The sequence below is a fragment of the Gigantopelta aegis genome, chromosome 12 (assembly GCF_016097555.1).
Source record: "Gigantopelta aegis isolate Gae_Host chromosome 12, Gae_host_genome, whole genome shotgun sequence".
Taxonomy (NCBI): domain Eukaryota; kingdom Metazoa; phylum Mollusca; class Gastropoda; order Neomphalida; family Peltospiridae; genus Gigantopelta; species Gigantopelta aegis.
This window is the reverse complement of record NC_054710.1, coordinates 39,430,014-39,447,109: the sequence shown is the minus strand read 5'-3', so window position 1 is coordinate 39,447,109 and position 17,096 is coordinate 39,430,014. Positions and strand designations below refer to the sequence as shown.

Sequence of the window (17,096 nt, the reverse complement as noted above, 5' to 3'; positions counted from 1 at the left end):
AACCTCTTTTGGATATAGGCACGTTTAATAAAATTAAAAGAAAAAAAGATAACTAAGATAATATATAGCCAACCCGCCCCACTAGCCCACCTCACCGCGATCATCGTCTGAAGCGTGTGAGACAGCATGAGCGTAAGAAACAAAATGGGGGAGGGGGAGGGCGGGTGGGTGTCACACTTTTACATTTACACACTTTTACACTATTATAAAGCAAATATAAAGCAAAATATCTGAAAAGTGGGCCCCACACCCCCACCCCACCCCGTTTCCTACGCCAGTGGATAGTAATCAGACTAAAGTTGTACGTGCTCGTAACAGGTCTAAATGTTTATAAAATCGGAATCTTAGTTGACCCCAGGCTTCGATTTAATCTCGTTGACTCATAAATATTTATTATAAGTGATCTTCTGCGCGTTAAGCAACATAACGTCACGCCAACGTTTGTTATTTATTATTTTGATTTGTTCTTGGTGTAGTCATTCAGGTATTAGCGAACCTGTTTTGTGATCTGTGTGGCTGAAAGCAGCTTGGCACAACTGGATAAGCCTCGAAATAGAATAATGCGCATGCTCAATGCGGACTTCTTACATCGTTTGAGGTACTTTTCGGGTCACGTTTTTTTGTTTGTTTATGTTGTTAGTTATTAATATTGACATGTTTTACCGTTGCATAATCCGCTAAGTCATGCTGTGATGTAACACGATCGATACTGATACCCATGTTCTTGAAGAAATTACACACCAGAGTCATTAAAAAGATCTTATACTGTAGTGTCGTATTATCGCGGTCTAAATATTTTCGTTACGTGTGAACCATCATGTCAAGAATTTAAATTGTATTTGACACGTTTCTCCTCTTTAGATTTCTACCATGGATGGAAATATTTAATAGACTTAGAAGTAACTTAAATATAAAATAAGTTTAGGAATAAGTAATGCACCTCTTTTTGTAAATTGAAATATAATTGTTGTAAATTTAATTGCAGTAAACTGATTAAATTATGATTTAAATTTTAATCGTAAAAAATAAATTCATAAAAATAAACCTCAGGCATAAACAACAAAAATAGTTTTTCATCTGTAACTTTTAAGTTTATAGCATGTCTGTAGTAACCCACAAATAAATTATTTTTAAAGAACGACCCTACACTAAAAATGTGCTCATTACTTCAGTTTTAATTTTTTTTTTACAAAAAATAACTCGGTTGTAACACGTTTATTGTACTGTGGCAGTGAAACAAATATTTTTAAAGAAAGATTTTAACTTTATAATATACTCAACTCAAAGGCAAAAGTTATAGGAGAAGCCATGTGTTTAGGGAAGTGACGTCACGTATCAGCATGCGCGTGCATCTGGTAGGCAGAAGTCTATCATAATGGCCATTAGTAACAAAGCGAACTAGCGTAGCGTGAATAGCAAAGAATGGCCAACACGTGCTTAAATTACCGCTTGTAGCACGGGAACGTTATTCTACATAGCTCCTGTAGGAGATACATGTACTCTTTCCACCCATAAAATTTGACGATTGACAGAGTTCAAAACTATAGCAAACTTCCTTTTTTTTCTTTTTCTTTTCACCTGAATAAATATTTTTAGTCCATGTATTTTTAAAGCGTCTGGTCCATATTTCAAGTAAAGCATTACAAACGAGCGCGCGCACACACAAATAAAAATAATAAAATAAAACGAGTAGCCTATATTTTTTATTTAAAACTGTTTAAAAGAAATAATTGGCCTACACTTTGTTAAAGGAAATTATTTCTTTAAACAATTTTAAATAACCCATATATATATATATATATATATATATATATATATATATATATATATATATATATATATGCATATATGTATATATGTATATATACATATACATATATATGTACATATAGATACATATATATATGTACATATAGATACACATACATATATATATATATATGAACATTTGTTACAAATGAACAACCAGTAGACAGTATATAGACAGTAGTTATATATATATATAACACATCAGACTTGTCTACTGGTTCATTTGTAAGGCTTTTCATCAACAATAAATTTAAGCAAGTATCTTATTAGAAAACTTTACAAAAACTTTTAAAACTATTAATTTTATCAAGTCCTTTTTTATTCCTTAAACTTGTTGATATCGGATACATATTAACACATTGTATTAAAATGGAGGAACCTAAATTTAGTTTCCATACATGTTCCATGACCACACATACATTTCTCCCTCTAGCTACAGCGTCCCTTTTTAAATATTAGTACAGAACTTAGCCTTTTAAACTGGATACATCTCAAATTTAATTTACTTGGTCCCTCACCTTTGTGCTTTACATCTTCAGAACATTTTGTAGCATTATTTTTTATATATATATATACATAAAAATTGCCATTAATATTTTAATCGCCTAATCCCATGCAGGCCAGGACATAGTTTAATACGCAGTCGATCTAGGATTGATTCCTGTTGGTGGTCCTATAGGGCTATTTCTCATTCCAGCCAGTGCTCTACAACTGGTGTAACAAAGGCTACACTATTTATTATCCTGTCTGTGGGCTGATGCATATAAAAGATCCCTTATTGTTAATCGGAAAGAGTAATCCATTGTGTGACAGCAGCAGGTTTCCTCCCTAATATTATCTGTGTGATCCCTAAACATGTCCGACTCTATATATCCGTAATTAAAATGACTTGATTGCATTGTTAAATAAAAAGATTCCTTCCTTTCAAATCTAAAACAGTGTCAGTTACCTTTGACAAGAGGCACAGTTTCAAAGGCTATCACTTTCAACCTGATTAATAAACCAGTTAAAACAACAAATTACTGTAAATGGTAACAATACAATGTTTAAATGTAAGACACACATTAACACAATGCAAATATCATTTGATCATTGGTTTATAATGATAATAGAAAAAGAAAATAATAAATATGTGTTGTCTATTGTTTCTCGATATAATTTTATTGATTTTGTAAAGTCTGTTAGAAAATAGAGATCCTGGTAAAAAAAAGATTAAATCCAAGTGTTATCAATGTCATCATCACATACTGAATAGCCCCAATAATATTGCACATGGTAGTTTGGAAAGTCAGTGAAAAAGGTTCTGGTATCCTTCTTATGCACAGAAACATGAGATACTGTAGAAAAGAATCGCTGAATCCGATACCAGTGTTCTCCTTAGCATCCCTTAATTCACCCTAAAACTTAAACGCCCTTAATTCATCGTGAAAGGCCCATTTTTCATCCAAGAGTTACCGGTTCTCTTTTTGTCCATAAACAGGGATCACTGATACCTAGAAAAAAATAAGAAAGTTGGTAAATTTCTATGATATATAAGTATGAAAGTTTTATATTGTGTATATTTAATATTATTGAAATATTTGAATACACATAAATGTATTTGTGAAGACATATTGACATCTGTCACTGATGACAATAATACTTGTAAATACAATCAGCTCCCCTTTTCTTTCTTTATTTGCTGCAAACAAATTCAGATAACTTATATAATAAATGCATGTAACATAATTTATGTTTTTAATAAAATATGGTGGCTATCACCAACTTGTGGATCAATATCCAGTTTTATTATTACCGTATATCGCTGTGTATTAGCCGACTCCATGCATTAGCCGACCCCCTAGTTTCACCCTCCAAATCGGCTTTAAAATTATCGACCTTGTATATAAGCCGACCCCCCTATATAAAACTAACCAAGTCAGATGTGTGTGTGGTCTCTACAAAATGACAAAGTACATCTGCTTTCAAACGTCATTGGTCACAGCAAACTTATCCGGAAGCAGTAGCCGATTTCTATTTATAGAAACGGTGTCCGGTTAATTTATTTCTCGTAAAATATAAGTACCAAGATAGCGAAATATACCTAAACATTCTTGATTGCAGCCACACGTTAAAAACACAGTGACTGTTTGCATTGTTGATTGTGCTAATCGGTCTTTTCATTACTAGTCCGCTATACCCTACCATACCCAACCACCCGTGTCGATTAATCCCAAGCCGACAAACAAAACAAATGAAGCTGGAACAATTAACGTGTTCACCGGTTTAGTAAGCAGTTTTGTAATGACACGTGACCTGCGAAGTTTTCCGAAATTGTTTTGATCGGTCACCATTTATTGTTGTTTAAACAGATAAATATTACTAAATAACTTTTAAACACCAACATTTATTAAAGATGAACATATATATACAATTTTAATATCTTTTATTTGTAATAGCTTGTGTTAAAATGCAATATTAAACCTTTATGAAAGCGGAAATGCAGAGCACAATAATGACAATAGATCGAGTCGAGCCGTGACGTCACTATTCTAACTTTACATTTCCAATAAAATGTTGACTCCTTAGATAAGCCGACCCCAGCCTTTGACTTGATAAATTTTGTATCAAAAAGTCGGCTAATACACAGCGATATACGGTAGTATTTATTTATTTTTAATCCCAAACAAATGATTTAATACATCTGATATCCCACCCTGAAATGTTTATACCTTTTATTTTATTATTAAAAAATCAACTTACACATTACAAATACACCTGTGGATCACTTCTTCAATACAAAAAGTAAAACATTATAATTAACATATAATATAATTAATAAATGGAAATATTTCAGAACCATTTTCATATGAAACAATATATATATGCTTGATTGCACACACACACACACACTCCCTGTTATTTAATGAAAAATATAAATACTCCAGCCACCTACATATTTTATGGCATAATACAATATAAAATATATTCAGATTTTTGTTTTACCCACTATAATGGATCTGTCAATACAAACAAAAAGTTACATAAAACGTTGTTTGTCGATTGACTGGGTAGGCCTACTGTTCACAGGGCATCTTTGTTTCCATGTCAGTTTGGTGGGGGCTTTTATTATTATTATTTTTTTTTTTATTATCTTTTCAATTTTCATTTCAATAAATACTGACGTGTATTAGTATTACGAATGAATAACATACAACAAACCTTGTATAAAATGACGATCTCCGTTGTGGGATGGACAAAGTTGATTGTTGTCAGCTTTAACTGTTCAACCTCTCGCTTCCACTGTATTTGATGAAACTAATTTCATAATCCTTACTACAGTGACTTGTGCATCTAACAACAACGTATGAAATTACCATGACAAAATACCATTCATCAAAACTAGTCTACACTGATTTAATTGACGGAAAAACATTCGATTGTTCATTACTACTAATGCCAGTATTGTCAACTGGTTTCTTGCCTACCAGCGCTCGCGCGGTACCACGTGATCAAAACATGTGATGTCACCGTGGCTTCTCCTATTGTGACATGGATTGTCTATTTTGTAAGTATGAATATCCTGCCCCCACCCCACCCCCCATTGTTAGTGTTTTTGAGCTGTCTCCCTCTAAAGTCGGAACCAAAATGTTAACAACTACCAAAAGTTGCTCTCCTGCCTTTATTTTTCGTTAGATTTTACTCACATTTTGTCCAGACAGAAATCTTGGAAAAACCATTGCAATGACAGAATTTCCACATACTAGATGATAACCATGTCACCTATATCGACGTCGCTGAGATCGCATAGGGCAAAAAGCACGTAATTTTGTGCCGGCTGCCATTTTGACTTTTTATGGAATATTCTCCAAGAGGGGTGAAAGGATATGACTTAATCTAGCAACGTCATATCATGTTATGATATAAAAGCAAACGTGATGAAGTCATATTAATTTTTAAAATTATTTTTTGTTTGTTTAAATATACCACTAAAGATCATTGATTTTATATTAATTATGTCACATACTTTGGAGGCTTTCACCCCTCTTGAAGAATGTTCCATAAAAAAGCAAAATGGCAGACGGCTGAAAACTGCATGTATTTTGCCCTATGCTATCTCAGCAAAGTCGATACTGGCAACATTGTTATAGTCTCGTATGTGGAAGCTGTGTCACTGTAATGGTTTTTGCACAACTTGTGTGTGGACAAAATTTGGGGGAAATGTAACAGTAATTAAAGGTAGGAGAGTAATTTTTTGTAGTTGTTAACAATTTGGTTCGAACAGTAGTGTTATATCCGATTATTACTATTATTTAGGCGTAGTAAAAAAAATGGTTTGGTTCCGGTTACCCGACCATCCCTAGATTTTTGGTGCCGACCCTAAACTTTTTTTAACCTCCCCCCGTCAATGTCGTCTTCCATTTACAGAGTAGAATGTCAAAAATGTGCTCATTCAAATCAAATAATATTATTTAAATCAATTTCAAATGAAAGACATTCAAGGAATTATTTTTTACCATTCACCCTCCTGGTGTCAGATTTCATTTTCAAACCAGCTGTAAAGCTGAATTAAAGGATGACGATATCGCGGTGGATGATTCAAACGTCACTGTTGGCCAGCTGGCCGAGCGTTTTTCTATTAAATATATCAAATTTTGTTGCACAACAGATGATGAACTTGACATAACTCCAGTCACCCATGTCAAAAATAAAAATGCGTTTGATATCTTTATGGAAAGCCGAAGTCAAAGAGGCTACATTAAAGAAAAATCTTTTGGCATGTAACAGGAACCAAACAATTTTTTTTACTTGGCCGTAGTAAAATTGTATTAACTTAAAGTAAAGTAGGGCTAGTGAATTTGTAATCTTGGCTAATCAATTTTTAAAATCACTGATCCCATGGCTAATAAATTTTTATAGAAATTCTAGAAACACTGAAATTGATTAATTTAAAGAACATTTTATTAACCAAACACTAATTGTTTTAGCCACTTAACATTAAAATTGGCAGTTGGCTAATTTGGCAATGGACAGGGTGATGTTACATTAATCGCCTGAGCCTCTAGACTATGGACTTGTGGTTTTATGTCTGCCCCAACCAGTGCTGGGAACATTTTGTTCAGTATTGCATCGCGATTCGCAATGCAAGTTTCAGAGATCACTACACAGTTTTAAAACATTAAACAATAGTTGCTAATACATTTTCATTTGACTAGAAATATCGCTGATTAATCGAGATTTTGAAAACAAAATCTTCCCTGCAGTACCCCCTGGAGGCCGCAACAGCCCATTAAAAAAAATGGAAGTAAAACTTCTATTTTTTTTGAAAGCTTGTCTAACCATATATAATTATTGTTCTGTGTTAACCAACTCTGTGGATAGGCCTACCCCTAATTTTGCCCTCGGTATTTGGTACAAAAACACTGGGACGATGTATAAGCTGACTCAACTTTTAAGTTAACTTATAGAACTGGACACAAGTATAGATATATCAAGATAATGTCAATCATGTGAGCTCTATGGTCTAGTAGTGGATAAGCTGCTGGACAATCAAGCTGACAACAGTGGTTAAAACCCCGTCAAAGCTGGCTTAGATTTTCATTCATCTTTCTCATCTATCACCTACCATTCTCATTATCTTAGTATAAAAAACTCTCCAATTTTTCCCACAATATCAGTCCGTTTTAATCCTTTCTCTAACTCTGTCTTCTGAGCTGTCCACACCATTGCCTACCTGTCTCAACTTCTTCACAGGTGCAGTCTCCGTGCACCCACCTGGCACCCATCTTCTGCTGCTAATAAAGCTGGTCTGACCCATGGCACTAACGACTGCCAGTAGTAAGGGAGTAGGTACTTACAAGTGCCCCTTAACAATGCTAGAAGTAACTACTGAACACTCCCCAAAATGGTCAGACTAATAAGCCCACAGCTAAAAGCTGAAGGGGAATACAAGGTGTGTGGCATGGATAGCCACAAGAGACAAGCACCTGTTGTGGTTGGAAAGACAAGGACTGGGATGTGGAGGTGGACAGCGAAATAACTTGAAGTATAGGAGGAGCTGCCAGATCAGGAAGAAATGAGATGGAATACAAATGAGTAAAAAAGAAAGGGGACAGTAGGATAAGAAAAAAAGAAGAGAAGATAATGTTGATCAGTCATAATCTCAGAATGCTTGTTATTTCTATCTACTTCAAATGGATTGACCTCATGATAAGGGTGTTTGGCGAGTTTTTTTTTTTATATAAAGGCAGTGTACATTGTACATGTAAATATTATTTAATGATGAATAGAGCTGGGCTGTATACTGTTTCGTATTGGTATCATATCTGTACCGATTTATCGTACCGAGCAAATCTAAAAATACAGAAATTTTGGTATTGAAGAATGTTTCCTGCCATATAGTAAAGCACTAACAACATATCTGATGAACGCAAAATGGCTGAAAAGAAAAGCTGATGGGCATAGTTCTTCCTCAGAATCGACAGAATAACATGTACATGTCATGCACTTTGTGTCAAGGGAAAGTATGGAACTAGTTGGTGAGAATTAACTGGTATGCATTTACAGCCAAGTATACAAAAAATACTGTCTGTCCAACATATAGTTTGCCAGATTTTTATTCACAATGTCTCAAGATATATTTTTTTAAATTTTGTGTATAGCTTCATGATGATGTACATAGTTTACAGATCAAGTTTAACTTCCATGGGGATTGTCCTACTTTTGAGTAATAGCCAGATCAAGCTGACTTTCATGGGAATTTATTCAAGGGCCATAACTGTTAAAAGTGGAATTTATCCATGTTTGACAGAGTTATCACCCTTGAACTTGGGGGGGCTTGATAGGGGACATGTATGTATTGTTTTAGCAGTTCTCTCAGAATGCTTATTTATTTCATTGATTCCAAAATCCATTGCTAGGATGAACACTGATGTTGTGCAGGAGGTTAAGTTTGATGAATTTTTTTTTTAAGATGACATTTTTTTCTTGTTAGTATGATATTGTTTTATTGATTCCAGTGCTGTTTGCCAGAATTGTCAGCAAGGTTTTGTGGGATATATAGAGGATACTCCCAGAGTGTCTTGTGATATCATAATTTATCAGCACGAGTTGATAAAAGTATGAAATTCGAAGTTTTTTATACATTTATCAATGACTGCTGATAAAATACGATATCATACGACATGAGGGGGTATTCTTTTTATGATCAATTATCATTCTTTCATTTGTGACAATTGTAAACAATGTCAGTAATGTGGGTTGAAAGTCACTATATTTGGCAGTGGTAGACTCGTTAGCTAGCAGAATGACAGTGGCATGACACCACTAATGATAGGTTTAGCACTGAAACATAAACAGTGATGTACCCGTAATAAAAGAAGCGATATCTCCTAGGAGAATATTGCTGGAGATATCGCAAATTATAGTGCCAGCGATATCTGCTACAAAAGCCTTTAATGGATGATAATAGGGTTTTTTCATCCCTACTTAGAATAACAAAACTAGGAAACTTTCACAATTAAACTTATCATTGTTTTATTTATTCCAGTGCTGATTGCCAGGATGGACAGTGAGGTTTTGCGTGATGGTCGGCTGATGGACTTGATTGATGAGAAGTGGCGTGAGGACAAACTGCCGATGGAAGACATCGCCGTGCCCCAGATGGAACTTCCAGAGATAGAACCGGACAATGGACCAACCACCGAGACTCTTCGCGAACAGGAACAGAAGTGGGCTGATCTAGCATTGTCTTCCTTGCATGAACCACCATCAACAGCATCTAGTAACTGAAAAACTGTGATTCAAATCTGAAACAGTATGAAAATTAACAGAAGTGGGCAGATATAGCATTGTCTTCCTTGTACAAACCACCATCCAGCAACTGAAAAACTGTGATTCAAATCTGAGACTTTGTGAAGGTGGACAGAAGTGGGCAGATATAGCATTGTCTTCCGTGTACAAACCACCATCCAGTAACTGAAAAACTGTGATTCAAATCTGAGACTTTGTGAAGTTGGATAAAAGTGTACCGATCTGGTATTGTCTTCCTTGCACGAACCACCATCAATGGCATCCAGTAACTGAAAAACTGTGATTCAAATCTGAGACTTTGTGAAGGTGGATAGAAGTGTGCCGATCTGGCATTGTCTTCCTTGCATGAACCACCATCAACAGCATCCAGTAACTGAAAAACTACATGGTTTAAATCTGAGACTTTGTGAAGGTGGATAGAAGTGTGCCGATCTGGCATTGTCTTCCTTGCATGAACCACCATCAACAGCATCCAGTAACTGAAAAACTACATGGTTTAAATCTGAGATTTTGTGAAAACGAAGATGGATAGATTCTGCATTTATCTTCAAAATAGATCACCTTTAAGGATATCCAGTAGCTAAAACGCTATGATTCCAATCTGAGACATTGTGATGGTGAATAGAAGTGGACAGATTTGGCATTGTCTTTCTTGCACAAACCACCATCAACAGTGCCCAGTCACTGAAAAGCTATGACTCAACTCTGAAACTTCATGAAGATGAGCAGAAATTGGGTAGACTTGACATTGTCGGTGATATCCATTAACTGGAAATTGGGTTCATCACTGGAACTTTGTGAACAGAACAGAAATGGACAGATTGAGCATTGTAGTCCCTGCGTGAATCACCTTCAACAGAACATTTTGTTTTAATTTATTTTTTAAATTGAACACTGGTGATCATTTGACAACTACTATTTAACGTTTTAGAATTGTGTAGAGATCACTGAAATTTGTGTAGTGAATCCCAACGCAATATTGAACATTTTCCTGCTTCAACGGCATCCAGTAACTCAAAAATCTTTTTAATTTTTTTTTTTTTTTTTAATTTTTTTTTTTTTTTTTAATTTTTTTTTTTTTATTAATTCGAATTTTACTCAGATTTTCAAAACACATATAATATACAGTACATAGTGTACATTACAATTTCCATTTAAATCTTAGTTCAACAGCGTGATTGGTTTTGTGCACGGAAAACAGCTTTTATTTAACAACAAATCACTACTATACAACATCCAGTTTAAAACTGAAAGTTAAGTGTATCTGCCATTTTTGTACGTTTAAGGAGTCCAACTTTCTTAGGTTTTCATGCACGATGATGGATACTGATAATCATGATTATTGATGTCCCAATGATCGATTATAATAAAAAAAATTGATCGGTTTGGCTATACCGATGTGATGATTGATTTAAAAAATCCATAATAGATTGTGTGGGTAATTGTTAATGTAATTATTCCGCCAGTTTAGATTATCAAATTGATGTCAATGTGATGGGGTTGGTGTTTATTTTTATGTGTACATAAAGAAATAAAATACTATATAGTATAACAAGTAATTTTTGTCATTTGTAGGGTCTACATATAGATCCCGGTGAACATGACTAAGTGCATGGTCCTTATAACTTGAATCCTTCTTGGGGCGTTAGGCCATCGGTCTACAGGCTGGTGGGTACTGGGTTCGGATCCCAGTCGAGACATGAGATTTTTAATCCAGATACCGACTCCAAACCCTGAGTGAGTGCTCCGCAAAGACTCAATGGGTAGGTGTAAACCAATTGCACCAACCAGTGATCCATAACTGGTTCAAAAAAGGCCATGGTTTGTGCTATCCTGCCTGTGGGAAGTGCAAATAAAAGATCCCTTGCTGTTAATCGGAAAGAGTAGCTCATGTAGTGGCGACAGTGGGTTTCCTCTCAAAATCTGTGTGGTCCTTAACCATATGTCTGACACCATATAACCGTAAATAAAATGTGTTGAGTGCGTCGTTAAAACATTTCTTTCCTTCTTTCCTTCTTGGGGCAGGACATAGCCCAGTGGTAAAGCGCTCGCTTGATGCGCTGTCGGTTTGGGATCGATCCCCGTCGGTGGGCCCATTAGGCTATTTCCCATTCCAGTGCACCACAGTTGGTATATCAAAGGTCGTGGTATGTGCTATCCTGTCTATAGGATGGTGCATATAAAAGATCCCTTGCTGCCAATCAAAAAGAGTAGACCATGAAGTGGCGACAGAAGGTTTCCTCCCTCAATATCTGTGTGGTCCTTAACCATATATCCGACGCCATATAACTGTAAATAAAATGTGTTGAGTGCATTGTTAAATATAACATTTCCTTCCTTCGAATCCTTTATATTCATGGGGTAGGATATCCGACGCCATATAACTATAAATAAAATGTATTGAGTGCGTTGTTAAATATAACATTTCCTTCCTTCGAATCCTTTATATTCATGGGGTAGGATATCCGACGCCATATAACTATAAATAAAATGTATTGAGTGCGTTGTTAAATATAACATTTCCTTCCTTCGAATCCTTTATATTCATGGGGTAGGATATCCGACGCCATATAACTATAAATAAAATGTATTGAGTGCATTGTTAAATATAACATTTCCTTCCTTCGAATCCTTTATATTCATGGGGTAGGATATCCGACGCCATATAACTATAAATAAAATGTATTGAGTGCGTTGTTAAATATAACATTTCCTTCCTTCGAATCCTTTATATTCATGGGGTAGGATATCCGACGCCATATAACTATAAATAAAATGTATTGAGTGCGTTGTTAAATATAACATTTCCTTCCTTCGAATCCTTTATATTCATGGGGTAGGATATCCGACGCCATATAACTATAAATAAAATGTATTGAGTGCATTGTTAAATATAACATTTCCTTCCTTCGAATCCTTTATATTCATGGGGTAGGATATCCGACGCCATATAACTATAAATAAAATGTATTGAGTGCGTTGTTAAATATAACATTTCCTTCCTTCGAATCCTTTATATTCATGGGGTAGGATATCCGACGCCATATAACTATAAATAAAATGTATTGAGTGCGTTGTTAAATATAACATTTCCTTCCTTCGAATCCTTTATATTCATGGGGTAGGATATCCGACGCCATATAACTATAAATAAAATGTATTGAGTGCGTTGTTAAATATAACATTTCCTTCCTTCGAATCCTTTATATTCATGGGGTAGGATATCCGACGCCATATAACTATAAATAAAATGTATTGAGTGCATTGTTAAATATAACATTTCCTTCCTTCGAATCCTTTATATTCATGGGGTAGGATTTAGCTCAGTTGGTCGAGTGCTTGCCTGAGGTGCTTGTGTCACAGGATCGAACTACGTCTGGGTCCATTCAACTGATTGTGTTTTTTCTTGTTCCATCCAGTGCACCACAACTGGTCAAAGACTGGTATGTGCTTTCCTTTCAGTGAGAAAGTACATATAAAACATCTGTTAGGAAAAATGTAGCAGGTTTCCTCCGATGACTACGTGTCGGAATTACCAAATGTTCGACATCCAATAGCCGATGATTTAGGAGATAACCATATAGAGTTTTTAGATTTGCAGGTGTTATTGTCTATTTGATCCCGCAAATGTCATATGGTTATGTTCATTGTAAACTTAATTGTTTTTTCAACAGAACTGACTGTATATTTGGCATTTCCTGAAAAAAATACCTGGCTACAATCTAACTGTAGACCCTTGAATCGTCAACTTCGCTTGTTCCAATTGCTAATGACGTCACTTTCTAATGACGTCATTAGCTTTCCGGGTGTTATTTTCATTTGATCCCGGAAAAAGAATGTAATTAACCAATCACAATACAGAACACACTCCAGTCAGTTTACAATACATAATCAATGTGCTTATATGATACATGAAGCATATTCTGCAAAACAGATTGTTTGGACAGCGATTAAGATCGGTTGTTCATGGTGGACTCTGACTTGTTGAATTCTTTTGCTGTTTTAGTCGTAGCCGGATACTCTGCCGAAAATGCAGGATTGTTGCTTTTCACAGAGAATAACAATACTCTAATAACAATAATCCTATGTTTGATGTTAAATACCTTATATATATATATATACACACCTTTGCATTGGTCCTTGTCAAGTTTACTGATAACAAGTATTTCATATGTTAATCATTAATACACACACTACAGAAAGAAATCAGGACTGCACTTACATATTTTACCAAAACATTGAAAAGGGGGTGGGGATGGGGGTGGGTGCAGACCAGTTTCTTCCCTGTAATGTGTGTATTATTAATTAATTTTTGAAATATATGTTATCAGCAAACTCATAAATTATCGATGAAGAGGTATTGTATGTCAAACATAGGCTTATTGTTGTATTAGAACAGAAATCTTAGCCTACTCTTGTTTTTACCAAATCTTTGACATCTAATAGCCGATGATTAATCAATGTGCTCTAGTGGTGTTAACAAAACAATCTTAACTTTAAAAGTCATTAGGCTCATGGCTGGTAGGTACATGTAAACGAACTGAGTTTGCATCCTGGTACCAGCTTTTAAATATGTTAGGTATGTGCCCAGGACAGTGTGCGTGAACCTTAATTGGATATAAACAATGCAGTGGGTCTCGAGATCAACCATTGTAGCTGTACAGGTTACATTTTTAAGTCACCTCAAAACCATTTAGTCCATTGATGGGAGGCGTATATTGTGCATAAATGTTTCACATTTTCAAATTCCAAAAACTAGATTCCTTGACCCATGGAGAAACAGATTTGTGAATTTGATCATTTTGATGCCTATGGGCCAATGTTTTTGTTTTTTTCCCACACTCAAACAATTTCAACCAAATTTTATAGGAATCTACCCTGGCATATGCAGAAACAAATTTGTGAATTGTTTTTTTCTGATCAAAGTGGGCCATTTATAATTTTTTGTTTTGTTTTTTGAAAATTCATCATCCAGAATATACAACGCTAAATTGCCCCTAAAATGCCTCTTTGGGCATCTTATTTTCAAAATGTTCTGGAGTGTAATAAAGAAAATCTACGTTCTTAAAATATTTCCCTTCTCAAAGTTAACCACTGTGTAAAACCAATTTCATTTATCTTAAATATACTCTTCAAAAGAAGAAACGCAAAACCACATTGTCGTAACATTTGGAGAATTGATTTAATTATTGAATGGTGAGTCCGATAATTACCAAATGTTGCAGGATTGTTGACAATTCACTCTAGTCCATTGTGAGTAAGTGATAGGACACACCACCAAGGTCAAGGTCATCTGGAGTCAATACCGGGTGTGGCCTCCGCGTGTGTTGACAACTGCCTGGCACCGCCTGCCCATTGAAGCAACCAGAGTACGGATGACGTCCCGGGGGATGGTGGCCCACTCGGCCTGCAAGGCTGCTGCCAGCTCGGGCAGGGTCTGGGGCTGTGGTTGTCGCTGTCGGAGGCGTTGGTCCAACTCGTCCCATAGATGCTCAATTGGGTTCAAATCCGGTGATATCGATGGCCAAGGAAGGACATTAATGTTGTTCTGTAGGAAAGCCGTTGTGAGACGTGCTGTGTGAGGCCTGGCGTTGTCATGTTGGAACACTGCGTTGGCGTTGGCCATAACTGGAACGATGTGTGGCCGGAGGATCTGGTCAATGTAACCCTGTGCATTCAGGTTGCCCTGCACGTGGACCAGGTCAGTTCTGCCAGTGTGTGAGATGGCTGCCCACACCATGACACTACCCCCGCCGAATCTGTCCACTTCCTGCACGCAGTTTGCCGCATAACGTTCACCACGACGCCTATACACGCGACATCTTCCATCATGACATCGGAGCAGAAATCGGGACTCGTCACTGAACCACACCTGTCTCCATCGCAGTTGAGGCCATTGTCGATGAATCTGGCACCACTGCAGTCGGAGTCGACGGTGTTGTGGTGTTAAGATGACACCTCGAACTGGACGTCTGGCACGAATTCCTACCTCACGTAGGCGGTTCCGTACGGTCTGGTTGGATATCCTGCGCAAACCTGGTATTGCTGCGGCTGTGGAGGTGGCAGTAGTCAATCGTTCCCGAAGGTGGCGTACCCGGATGTAGCGGTCCTGCCCGGGGGTAGTGACCCGTGGTCGACCGGATCTAGGGAGGTCACGTGTTGATCCATGTTGCTGGTAACGGTCCCACAGTCTGGAGATGGTGCTTGGGGACACATGGAATGCCCTGGCAACGGCCGTTCTGGATTCGCCTGCGTCTAGTCGGCCGATGGCATTGTTTCTCTGCGGTTCACTGAGACGTGGCATGTCCTGGATTGTCAACTGTCGGCCAGATACAGAGGCCAGGCAAGCAAACACCCTGCACTTTTATACTGTCGGTGTTCATGTTGCACGTGCAGACAACGCACGTGCAGTGGTGACATGGTTTGCACGTGGCTGCGTTTTTGCGAATATTCACATTTTGGAACTTTATTGTACAGTAGCTGCGTTTTATCGAATATAACCGTGGGAATGTGTTTGGGACATGCAATGACCTTATATTCACAAAGCATGAACCGGTAGGAAACATAAAATCGGAGTTATAACCCATTTGTACCCTTTTGCGTTTCTTTTTTTGAAGAGTATATTTTAAATACATTCACAAATTTATATTAAAATTTCCTTTTCAGGCATACCACACACATGTACACAGCATGGCATGATGTCAAATGGTAAGTTTTAACTTTTAATAAATACCAGCCTTGGTGGTGTAGTGGTTATGCCAGTGGACTTAGTCATAGGTATCAGGTTCATGTCCCACATGAGACAGTGGGGGATGGCTCCAATCCAGAGGGAGTGTACCACTTGTCTCAAAAGGGAGGGGTGGTGAGGCGTGGGGAGGGGTGGCGAGAGGTGGCGAGGGGAGGGGTGGCGAGGGGTGGTAAAGCGCTTGCTTGGTGTGCACTCTGTTTAGGATCAATCCCTGTAGTGGGACCCACTGGGCTATTTGTTGTTCTAGCCAGTGCACCAGAACATATATATCAATGGCTGGGTATGTGCTATCCCGTCTGTGGGATGGTGTACATACAATGGAAAAATGTAATGAGTTTCCTCTCGAAGACAATATATGACAGAAGTACCAAATAGTTGACATCCAATAGATGGTCATTCATTTCTCTCTCTTACCCAGTCCTGATAGCCGAGTTGTGTGCCCAGGACAGCAATGTCACAGAATGCTTTAAGCTTAGATATAACAGTCTTTGCCGAACTGGTTATTTATGCACATTAATAAATCAATGCTCTAGTGGTATTGTTAAACAAACTTTTAACTTTAACATCAGGGAGGTGTGAGGCAAACTTTGTCACATACTAGTTTTATCCACTTCACTGGTACAATTATGGGCATGTCTCATATATGTATGATACCCCATAGATGATGATTAGCCGGCATACATTGCAGATTCCGTGTACCCCGGGCTCAGATGATACCGAGATAGCTCAACTGACAGCAAGCGTTGAG

General features: G+C 37.0%; 1 protein-coding gene across 2 annotated transcripts; it reads left to right on the top strand.

The window, feature by feature from the left end:
- The first annotated feature begins 479 nt into the window (after positions 1-479).
- Positions 480-11,149, top strand: LOC121386493 (anaphase-promoting complex subunit 13-like). Of its 2 annotated transcripts, none has more exons than XM_041517410.1 (2): positions 480-598; positions 9,338-11,149. In XM_041517410.1, exon 2 carries the CDS (start codon positions 9,352-9,354, stop codon positions 9,577-9,579), a length of 228 nt encoding a protein of 75 aa, XP_041373344.1. In that variant the 5' UTR covers positions 480-598; positions 9,338-9,351; the 3' UTR covers positions 9,580-11,149. The 2 variants fall into 2 exon arrangements, with proteins under 2 accessions (XP_041373344.1, XP_041373343.1); XM_041517409.1 differs by lacking the exon at positions 480-598 and adding an exon at positions 5,338-5,356.
- The last annotated feature ends 5,947 nt before the right edge of the window (positions 11,150-17,096 follow it).